This window comes from Crocodylus porosus, unplaced genomic scaffold, assembly GCF_001723895.1.
Source record: "Crocodylus porosus isolate Cpor-Errol unplaced genomic scaffold, CroPor_comp1, whole genome shotgun sequence".
In the NCBI taxonomy this organism is placed as follows: Eukaryota; Metazoa; Chordata; order Crocodylia; family Crocodylidae; genus Crocodylus; species Crocodylus porosus.
Window position 1 is genome coordinate 23,845,957 of NW_017728948.1, and position 12,006 is coordinate 23,857,962.

General features: G+C 42.3%; 1 protein-coding gene across 2 annotated transcripts in view; it reads right to left on the bottom strand.

Annotated features, from left to right (window-relative positions):
• Positions 1-8,395: 8,395 nt before the first annotated feature.
• The window catches only part of ZBTB49 (zinc finger and BTB domain containing 49), a 24,828-nt gene continuing 21,217 nt past the window's right edge, over positions 8,396-12,006 (bottom strand). For both annotated transcript variants that reach the window (XM_019553152.1, XM_019553151.1), the window contains exon 8: positions 8,396-10,038. In XM_019553152.1, coding sequence (XP_019408697.1) covers positions 9,377-10,038 — 662 coding nt within the window. In that variant the 3' untranslated portion in view covers positions 8,396-9,376. The remainder of the gene's footprint in view (positions 10,039-12,006) is intronic.

A 12,006-nucleotide genomic window follows, 5' to 3' on the forward strand; every position in this document is an offset into this window, starting at 1 on the left:
TATGGCATGGAATAAGTTTCCCATCTTATTTTACTTCTTAGACTTCAGTCTTTTTTATATTTTATCTTTATGATTAATTTAACACAGAAATCTGTGGCATCATGATAAACCCCTCTCTAAAACACAAGCCTGAGATGAATGCCAGAGTAGGAATGTAGATTAATAATCTATTTTGCATAAATTTCATGAATAGGATTTCAGTCAAGCTACAGTTAAAGGTTGGGAATATGCTGTTTGGAAAAAAAAATCCATGTTAATTCGTTCTCAAACCTATGAACCATACAAAAATCATTTTATTTTAGAACAAATGTTGCTCTTTTATTGACCATGGTTTTAGAGCCCTTAGGCTCCTGTTTTCAAGTTTCACTGTAGAAGTGTTAGGGCTACTAATGTAGTTTATAGCATTCTCATGCAATCATTTGCTTCCATCAAATGGTCCTTTTATAATGGCACACACTAAAACTCAGGAAGGTTAGCAACGCATTCCCCAGGCAAGGTCCACCACTCTCTCTCCAACCCAAAACATAGTTAATTCTAGGACTTTCCATGAAGAAAGATCCTTGAAGTTTAGAGTGCAATTGCATATTAGGATTGGCACCCACTAACTACAAGGAACATTAGTTGGTGTTAAAGTTAGCATGCTCCGAGAGCAAGTCACCTGCTAAAGGTTAATACCCTGTAATGTGTGTGGGTCTGACCTGCCGCTAGAGGGCTAGTGAGCAGGGGGATGGCTAGGAGCAGTCAAATCTGCTCAGCTCTCTGGCTCTCCAGCAGTACTACAGGCTCTTCATTCTCTGAACACCTGGATCAGACCTGCTCCACCCCCATGCTCCTGGGCTGGGTCCCTGCTGCCCCTGCAGCTGCTTGCCTAACTGCCCTCCTTCACCCCTGCAGCTGCCCAGGTGGGTGACAGGGATCAATCTAGGCACTTGAAGCCTGGCAGGGCTGATCCAGCTGTGCAGGGACCCACCTGTCCACCTTTTCTCCCGCTTCCCACTCACCCGTGGTTGCCTGGCTGTCCCCCCTCTCAGTCCAGGGCATAAGAGGATAGCTAGTCCATGTGACAGGGGCTGGCAGTGCTGCCTCCTGAGATACTGGAGGATCATAAATTGCTTGTATTAGGCAGCTCATGTTGCAGTAACAACAGTCTGCTCCATGAAGCTAACCCCAGCTGCAGATAATCCTTACCTGAAGAGAAATAACTTTGGGAGTCTCAGAGAGTACTTAACTCATTTTTTCTTGCCTTAAGGCAAGATGGGATACTCCCATCTTAAGAGCATTTAACATGTCTGAAAGCTAATGTGTTACTACATCCCAAGTAATAATGCAGTGCAAGTCCCACTGTATATCTCAACTGCAGGAAGGGACTACTGTTTTTGCCATCATCTACTTTCTTTAAACTCCTGAAAACTGTTCTTTTAATGTTCAGTCACCAGGATCATTTCACCATTTGAAAAATGTAAACACAGTTCTGAAGTAAACATGGCATAATTCATAGTTAGTAGTAATAGCAGTACTAAGGCTTTGATTTGTGCATTTCTGGACCTTTTTAGATTCTAAACTCAAACTGGAGTTTGGGATGGGTACGGTGCTGGCTGATGAGTGAATCCTAAGGCAACGGTGATATATGCATCTTGATTAAATGAAATTCCCAAGCTTCATGCCATTCTAATTCCTCTACAGGTCAAGACAGAAGTTCTACAATACATGTGAATTTGACGTAACATTGTATTTCCAGTGTCTGATTCCCCTGTGCACCAGCTTCCAAAATCATGATTTAATACAAGGCTTTGGGAACTGGGGAGGGTTGGTAAAAAGCAGAAAACAAGCTGCAATTAACAGTGTTGGCTCTTCAAGTACATTCAGAAGTGCTAAAAATATGCTTCCTATGACAGGAATGATTCATGGCTAGATAACTACTGAGAGAGACATCACTGACAGGAGAGAGAGAGAGATTTGAAATGAAAATGACTCAGAGAAAAAGAAACCAAATACCTTCCTCTTGGGATTCTGAATATAGGAACAATTTTAATGACTTCTGAAATAAGACTAAGTTGTTGCATCTCATGCAGCTGTCATGAGTTCAACAGCTCCAAAATGGTTGCATTGATTTTTTTTTCTCTCTAATAACTTCTTTGATGCTACCAGTCTGTATTTTTCTCTGGATAAGAGAAGGTGACTAACTGAAAGCTAGTGTTCATCTATGTATTTGCTGTCTTAGGAAGTTGACAGAGAAATCCTGTCCCATGACTTGTTTTCATGCATACCACAACACTTGGAGGGGGGCGCTGACCTCCGCTTGAGATCTATCAAGTTGACAGAAGCTGAGATCTACCCAGAAAAAAGTAAGGAATAGATGAAGTACCCTAATTTAGCACACCGGTTCAAATTCTGACTAGAACACAAACTTTAAAATAACTGTGTAAACCTGTTATGGTTTGCTATGAACTTTCTGAGATGCCAGATGTCTCCATCCCTGCCACTTGTATTGTCCCATCTGAAAGATGATGGGAAGGCTGGCACCTGGCCTTCACTTAAGTTTCCAGTTGTTTTCTGAGATCCTAGTATTGATAAGACCCAAAGATTTAAGTTATTCAGTAATATTCAAACTGAGGTCCTTCACCTGTAACAGAGCTAAGTGCAGCACTACTTGACCCAGTTTTAGAAACTGTTTATAGTCCAAAGCAGAATGTGGCCAAACCCATGTTCACTCAACAGATTTCATGGGAGTGCTGTCAGCAGGTGCTAACAGTGTAGATTTAGATACTGTGTAGACAGGGCTTTGATCTAACAGCCCATTTCTACTTAGATGAACAACCTTGTAAGTGCTCCATTTTAGTAGTAGTAGTAGTAGTAGTAGTAGTAGTAGTAGTAGTAGTAGTAGAAGTAGAAGAAGAAGAAGGAGTTATCTTTCCACAGGCTCAGTTTTATTTTCTCTTGAAAGCCCAGAAATTGGAGTGCCTAAGCTACAGTTTTGACGGTAATTAATTCACTTTGGACCTTTCCCTGATTCTATTCACAATGTTTCTGGGCTTCCTTGCTGATTAACACTTTGGGCTGTTACATGCACAAAGCTGCACTGAAACATGAGGGAGTGGGCTAAAGCATGTTGCAGTTCTGTTGCAACAGTGGTTGTGTGGAGAACGCTCCGATTTTAGGACCGAAGTGACTATGCCGACTTGTAACCGAGTCTTAGCTACAGCTACATGAACCTTAAGCACTTCTGTTCCAGTGTTCAGCATATACAGGAACACACCCAAAAAACTAAACAGATTTTAGAGAATTAATTTAGTTAAATCAGCTGAAGCTTGTGTGTGGACAATCCTTATTTAGGCAGTGACTTTTCTGCTGCTGTTTGTTTCAGTGGAATACACACGGTCTATTTGAACTACATGAATTGAACAGACTTCCCATTGAGGTTAGTTTATCCCAGCTTTGTGATAAGGTTATGAAAAGATGTCCGAGCACCAGCTGGCCTTCCTTTGATCCACTCTATTCTTGTGATGATACATTTTCACACTTATGGCCGTTCCCTTCTATCTCAAAGGCACAGAGCTTCTTTGGTCCTTACAAATATTAACTGCAACCACAATGACCCATCTTTTTGGTTCCAGTCATCTGTTTAACATAAAGTGGAAGGTCAAATCTACATTAAAAGTGCCTGAAAGACTTTATTCTTCTATACTGCCCCCTGAAGTGCTTAACAAAAAGCGAGTCGACTTGTAGTTCATGCATGCACGCTCCTCAGCATGTATTGTGTGGTTGCTTTAATGGGCCTTTGAAACCTCTTAGGAAAAAATTCCCTCACTCCAAGAGAACAAAACTGCCATCAGACCAAAACACACAAGTGACTGTCAAGTATACATAATTCTTAAGTACAGATGTCTTCTTTTAAACAAGAAAGAAGCACTTTGAGTTATCAGACCCCATTAAAATACTTTTAAAATAGTTTCTGTATTTATTCTTATTCACTAGAATAACAGTGAAGAGAGAAACCAGATTCAATATTAGCATCACTAAGGATTAATGAATTAGTCTGTGGATAAGACAGCATAAGCCAATATGCAGAAGCACAAAACAAATCTCTAGTTTCAGTGGAGTAGAACACAGGTCATTCTAAAGTCATTAGAGAACTGCTTTAAAAGAAGGCTGTGCCCAAGGCTCTTAAATCACCAATAGAATAAATGTCCCAAGTGACTTCATTCAAATCTTCCCATAAAACATATTCAATTTGGCTGGCTTTCTACTACTAACCCTTCTCTCCAGCCAGTGTCATCTACTTGTGCTCTCTTATTTTACTTTTGGTCCTCTAAGCATAGCTTCCCAAACTAATCACTGAATTAAAAATTAAAAAAACCCCAACAATAAGCCACACAGGTGTGGAAAACATGGGAATCTTTGAAATGCTTTTCATGAACATGTATGACTCACTTCCTGTTATGCACCAGAGTCAGATGTGTTGACTACCACTTTGGGCTACGAAAAATGAATTGTTTAGAAGGACTGAAAATGGACCCTCAGGAACTAAAAGGAGTTATGGAGAGTAGGAGAGACAACACGAGCTCAATGATCGGTATGATCTCTTAAAGAACAAGGCACAAAGAACTTGAAACAAAGGGGCCAGGTGTGAAAAACAAGGGGCAAGATGGACTCCAAGATAACACAGCCTGCTGTGGGCCACTTGCTCCTCTCACTGAACTGTCTTTAGTCTGGCTGGACTATACTAACCTAAGGATTCTGTGGTAGGATGCTAACCAACTAACAAAACCTGGGTTTTTTTGGCAAGGCTGCCCACATGGCTGCTGCTATTTTCAGTTGCATTACTTTCTCATCAATTTAGCTTCTAACTAGAGATTGAACCCATTTGGACTTGTTGGCAGAGTCAAGGAAACGAACTGGGAGATGTAAACTGAAAGCCCAGTCTCAGCAGGAGCAGCAGTGTTTGCCCTTTTAAAGGGAAATTCAAAGAGAGCTTTTGAAGACTTCATCACGAGCAAAATTTCACTAATCCATGACAATAGACGACACACAGATCAGATCATTTTCTGGTGAATTCCTTACCTTACTTTTTTTGCTTTGTTTTCAGTTCCTCTGTTATAGGTAAAGTAGCAAACTGACTGTCATGAATGACGGGGGGTGGCGGGGGAAGGAGCAGTGCCACCCAGCGCCCCACGGTGCCACTGCTCCGCCTCTGAACCCATGCACCCCCCCGCACCCTCCACGTGCCGTGTCCAGTCCCATGTGCTCCCCCCACCCCCAGCATCTGACCTCATAGGATGCCCCACCTCTCCTGGTGCAGACCCATACATCCCCGCCATCCCCTGCCGCTCCACCGTGCCACCACTGGTTCCCAGGAATGGGGGAGAAGGGAGTTTGCACAGGGCAGCAGCTGCCAACACCCAGTGGCATGCGACATGCCCCCACTCCCTGCCTCCTCTCCCCCCCCCACCACCGCCTCCCTCTCTGCTGGCTGTTGTTGGGGCTGGGCGACAGTGGCAGCAGCTGGGGGGAGGGGGTGCAGTGGCAGGGTGCTGCCACCAGAAACCGCCCCCCATTCCCGCTTTCCTCTCTCCCTCCTTTCCTCCCCTCTTCCCTGCTGCTTCCCCCTCCCTGCCAACTGTTGTTGGGGATGCGGGGGGAAGGTGCAGGGGCTCCCTCTGTCCACAATGCTCCAGGCCCTCGCAGCCAATTGGCACATGCCTTCTCAGCAGCACATGCACAGTTGGCCCAGGGTGTTATGGACAGACAGACAGACAGACTAAGGCTTTTATTACATTAGAATTGTGCTGTAAAGCTCCTGAGGGTGGGAGTCGGCTAAAAGGGAAACTGTGGAAGGTTAGATTGAAAGGAGAATTCTCAGACTGGAGAGATGTTACTAAAAACACTTATTATCCATTATTTTAATTAGTGACCTTAATGAATGAATTTAAGTATGTACCTATGATATTTGTGGACTACACAAAACTGGGAACTGTTGCCAGTATGGAAAAGGATGGGATTATTTATCTGTTATTCTAACATAAAATTCTTGATAGGAAGAATTATACAACCTCAGAATCATAGAAAAATTGAACTAGAAGGGACCTCAGAAGACAGAAACATGCCTCTCAGAATCATCCCACCCAAGTGATTGGCTAACATGCTTTTAAAAACTTACAAGGATAGAGATAACTGCTGAACAGAGCAAAATACGTAGTAGGTAATGTGATGGGAAAAGTTTATAGTCACATACTTGGGAGTTAGTCAAGAATTTTTGTCATAAGATGGCAACTCATAGACTGAAGTAAATGGAGGAAGCAAGGGACTTCAGTGCATTTGTAAGATAACAATGAGCTGCACAGATGTAGAGGAAAAAAAGCTACAGTGATTTGACTTTATTAGGCAGGTTATTTTCACCAAGGACAAGGAAGCAGCAGTACCCCTGTACCAATGTAAGAACCCATTTGGAATTCTGTGTCTAATCCTGGTCACTTATGTTCAGAAAAGTTTAAGCTGGAGCAGGTACAGAGAAGGACTACTCATATGATTAACAGATGAGAGAAGATTACAAGATCTGGGTATGTGTACTTTAGCAAAACAATGGTTAAAAGGCGATGATTACATTCATGAAGTGAGTGGTAGGGACAGAGAATAGCTATTTAAGTTAAAGAACAATATCAGCACAAGATCAAATGGATACAATCCAGTCACAAATGAATTATAAACCTGCATTTGATACTTTGCCAGAGTACACTTCACACTCTAACAGCTCAGCTGCAGACAGGATCAATGCCTGCCTGCTGCTACCAGAACTTCCTGCTACCAGGTATACATAGATGTAGTTGTGATTAGTTTTGTGACCCTGAAATGACCCTGGGGAGAGGGAGTTGTCTTCCAAAAGCTTGGGAAATGCTGTATTAGCTAGCAAGTCAGCAGAGAAACAAAGATCATCCACAGACCACAATGCGGCTAGTCCATAGTCAAACAAAGACCATCTATATAAGGTACATCAGACTTGGTGCTTTAAAACATATGCCAACCAGTAACTTCCTGAAATAGAGTCATTATAGAAAATCCTTCCTATGTTATTGCACAGAACTTGGACCTTCTGGTGTATCTGGCCCAGACACACACACATGCACACTCTACTCTTGTATGGTAATGATAGTAAAAGTCAGGTTAAAAATAGTATTGATATGCATGTTTCTACTTTGATTGTGTACGATACCAAAACAAATAAAACAGATTAGGATATTTTTCCTGACATCTGATCTGAGAACAAACTGCACAGGGAAGTCATGGAGGCTCCTTTGGGGATTCTCAAGACTGTCTGGCATGATTTGGTGCAGGAATCACTAGTCCTAGCTGGAAGCCACACATCTGTGCAAGGCTTTAGACTAGATGATCCTGGAGGTCCCTTCCCAACCCTCTGGTTCCTATTAAATGACATAATGCAAAACTGAAAGCTCATACTTACTTCTTTCTGGAAACAATGGCAATGTACACTGGTTACTCAACCACCTATAGGTTCCTCATTGCATATAAAGTCATTTTTTGAAAAAAAAAAAAAACCAAAAAACATTCTGGTGTCCTATAAACTACTGGTAGGAAGACAGAGATCTTGTTTGCTGCTACATAGGAGTGGCAACAACTGCTCAAGCTACCAACCACTGTTCTCTTGGGGCTTAACTTCCATACAACCAGCTGCTTCATAAGGCTTTTGCTCCTTCAATGGGTGGGGATTTGTCAAAGTGAGGCAGTCCTATACAATAATATCTAAATATTTTCTAACCAAGTATAGGGTAAAGCCTAGCAAGAAACAAGCTTACTACATTTGCTACAGTTATCAGTACCCAGAACCATCATCCAATATATAATCCCAGAAGTTCCTTTTAAAGGCATCAGCAGTATGCCCTTTAAACTGTGAGATTCTCCAGACTAAGTAGAAACTTCAAAAGAAAGGAGATTAGTGGGGGTCATTTAGATATCAAAGACTTTAATATCTTCAAAGATGTTTTGGCACAGAGCCTGAGAAAACATTTTTAGAAATGGTTTGTAAACTTGCTTGAACTTATAAGACTTGTTTGACTGCCACAGCTTGTCTATGAGGGAGGACCAAAGATATAGTAAAAATGAAAACCACCAGCCAAGCACTAAGAAAGATAAAGGCCTCTGGCAAACCTCCTCCTTTTCATGCAAGTCTATGAATAGTCTTTCACTTCATCAATAAGGATGACTGCCTATCGGTGCCCTGATATCATGCATTTCTTTCTGAGACTCTTGTGCTTTATTACTGCCTTTAGCAACAATACAGAGGGATCCGAAAACAGTATAGAATTATATAGTTGAAAAGCTATCAAAAATGTTCATTATGCTTTTCTGATTCATAAAGATACAACACACTGAACACTAAAAATGTTATATAAAAACTTCCCTTTATTCAAATTAAGTTACCATCTCCCTACCAAGATCTACATCATAAAAACAAACATTCCGTGCAAAATAGTTTATAAAATACTAAAACCAAAGTTTTTATGGTAAAAAATAAAGTTTCTAGACATACAATCACTTTAAGCTATTGACAAATATTGTCCAGTATTTAACATTTACCTTTAATGTCACATTACGTCAGTCACATAAACCAGGGCTGTCCAACTTCTAAGTGACTGGGGAAGCATACCCTGCAGGCTGCTCCAGTGGGGGCTGCAGGCACCCCCACCCCTGCAGCATTTGCACATGCTTCCCCCCTCCCCAGCCTCATCCTCAGTTCACCCAGTACCATGGGCTTCACTACCCCACCCTGCTCTGCCCCTGGGGCGGAGGCAAGAAGTGGAAGCTAGAGGGGAAACAATGAGGGAGCCACAGCCAAATCCTCAGCCTGTGGGCCACCAGTTGGACAGCCCTGATTTAAATCAATGATCCTACTGGCAAGCCATCCGTGATTGTTACTTCTGGCTTTTGTGTCTGCTTTACTCTTCTTCCTATACCACCATCCTAACACATCTTTGTGAGAACTGCAGCCTACACATCCTCTATTCAGCCTTGCATACTCATGAACCTCATAAGCCTCATACTGGGCTTAGGAATTACTCAAGCTCCATTGCAGAATAAAATATGCACAGTTAAATGGAAGGGAGTAAACACTATCTGGAACATGAAGTCTTAGTAATATCTACGCTGCAGTCACCAAAGTGCAGATTCCCAGAGCCAGCTTTAAACCCTGCTGAGACACAGTGACTGTAAACCCATACTGAACTCCAGGCAGCCACAGCTAGACTTCTACCAAGACCTGAGCTAGCTTGGTTACCTCAATATGACATTGCCATGACAGTACTGACATACCTTTACCCAGGTATATTAAACAATTTCCCTAAGAAGTTGTAAATAATATGAACCCTCACTGATCCAATTCAGTTTCATTCTGCAAGGTCTTCATAGCTAAGCCCCAAAGAGTCATGCTGGAAAAGAATGGTCCTTCATTATTCCTGTATGCAGATGATGATGTTCGGTTGACCAGAGGGTCATTGTCCAGGGTTGTCATAGATGAACGAATCATGGAAATATTATCAGACTGTAGAGGTTCTTCCGCAGAAGATACATCCACTTCTGCGTAAGTGTAAGGTGGCTGAAGAGTTTGCTGTGTCTGAGGTTTAGGGAGTTTAGCAGGATCCAGGCTCAGTTTCTGATGGTTTGGGTCATGGTGTTGCATTACTGATCGCAATTTGCAATAAGATCCTGCAGTGCTGTCAAACTCATTACTTGAATTTCCAGGTGGACGAACAGGAAATTTAACTGGAACTGGTAACAAGGCAACAGACATCTCCTGGGCAAATGAATCAGAACTCTGTGATTTCTCAAGATCAGAAGCTTCAATCCCATGAGTCAGTTCATCTAGTGTGTTTGATCCCTCATCACTGGCCTTGCAATGCATTTTCTTGTGCCGTCGCAGGACAGCAGAACGAGTGAAACATTTGTTACAGGTTTCACAGGTATAGGGTTTTTCTCCTGTGTGAGTCCGCACGTGCCTGCGCAGGTCGCCAGAGCCTGCAAAACATTTTCCTGAGACAGAAGAAGTATTTTAGATTTTGTTCATCTCAGCGCATGAATATGTTTGATTAGAGAAAAGATCAAGCGTTAAGGCTGCAGAACAATTTTGAGCGTGGCATGCTCCTGTCTACTGATCCATTTATAAATTTTGTTCGCGACTCTTTTGTATATTCTTGTGACCTACTTCTTAAATATGCTCCACAACTATTGCTCTATTACAGAAGAATTATGATCAGATGCTATGATAGATTTAGTTAAGTACTTAACTAGATGAATTGCATAATCCCTTTGCATATGAACACATTTTGTAGGGAAAACTACTTTTAGTACTGTAACTCTGTTATTGCTATGAATGTTAAGATACACTGAAATATTAATCAACATCTTAAGATGCAATATTAACCTATTTTCAGTACATTAGAAATCAAAGTTAAATAAATAAAACACATATAATTATCTATGGGTGTGTGTCATAATTAAAATGGGGTCAAGTGATAAGGATGCTAATTTCTAAAACTGAGACTGATGTTATACAAAGTAATTCTAAGAAACTTGAGTCTTTAAAATAGAACTATTTAGCTTTATATAGCTACACACAGTTTACCTACATTGAATCATGTTATTGTTTGAATGCTATTATGCAGATACGTACCACAAACACAAAGTGTCATCTGAAAACCTAGGAACGTATAATTAATCTAACAGCCATTCAGTTGACTAGTCTCATTTTTAGCATTATGCTTTGGCATTTAATCCCTAATTAAAAACAAAGCAAAATATGCTTTCTGTATAGTCAATAAAATTAAACAATCACTGAGCCAATACATGCTAAACTTTTGAATATCATAGGTTATTTTTAAGAGATGGCTCTTCTTTTGAATGATCTTGCTCAGTCTAGATTCCATGCTTTCGCCTTGTGAACTGGATACCAAAAAAGAGTAATAAGACAACAAGATAAAAATAAGTCTGTCTTAATAAGTGGAGAGTAACTGTGTTTATGCTTGAGTCTGCATTTGATGTCATTAGATGCAAGGCTTTCTATTACAGCTTTCTTTGCTGCTAAAGGGTCCCCACAGCAAACGCAAGACTTGCATAGCTGCGTTTTATCATCCTGTGTATTTATTGACTTTTTCCTTGTGCTGGTGTTCTCTGAATACAGATGAATTTATACCGAAGCAACACTGATCAAAAGCAGATACTCAGAGACGAAGGGGGTGGGGATGTGAAATTTATTTCAAATATAAAATTAGAGATGCACTGATACATCGGTCCGATATCGGATCAGTACCGATATAAAGAAAATTGGCTGTATTGGAAATTGGCCGTATTGGAAATTGGCCCAGTGGGGCCGATAATTAGGCCGATAAATGCCCGTGCGTATGCACAGACGCAGTGCAGCACTCAGGCAGCGAGGAGCACAGCCCGACAGCTTAGAGAGCTGCCTCTAGCTGGTAAGTCCATTGTGGTGGGAAGAGAAGGGTTGCGGGAGGGCACATCAACCCCCTTCCCCCCCCCCCCCACAATGAAGGATGGGATAGAGGCAGGGGCAGGGAAGGGTGCAGGATGGACCTGTGGCTCATTGGGGGAGGCAGCTCCTGCCACTGAACACACCCCGGGAGGACTGGGGGGAGCATACACCCTCAGACCTGTGCAGGGCAGGGCAAGCAGGTTGCAGTTGCAGGCTGGAGCCAGAACTGCACTGGGCTCTTCTCACCGAGGGCTGGGCTTGGGGTAGGGGCTATGGAACAGGATGCAGCGAGCCCAAATTTCGCTGTAGCTCTCTCCCAGTGCTGCTGCAGCCCTGGCTCTTCCTAGCTTAAACTCTGCCCCTCTCCCCACACACTGGCAAGAGCCAGGGCTGCGCCAGGCGTGTGTGTGACAGTGCTGGGCGGGAGCTACAGTGAAATTTGGGGTGGCTGCACCCCCCTCCATAGGCCCCGTCCCAACCCCAACACCCAGCAAGAAGAGCCTGGTGCAGCC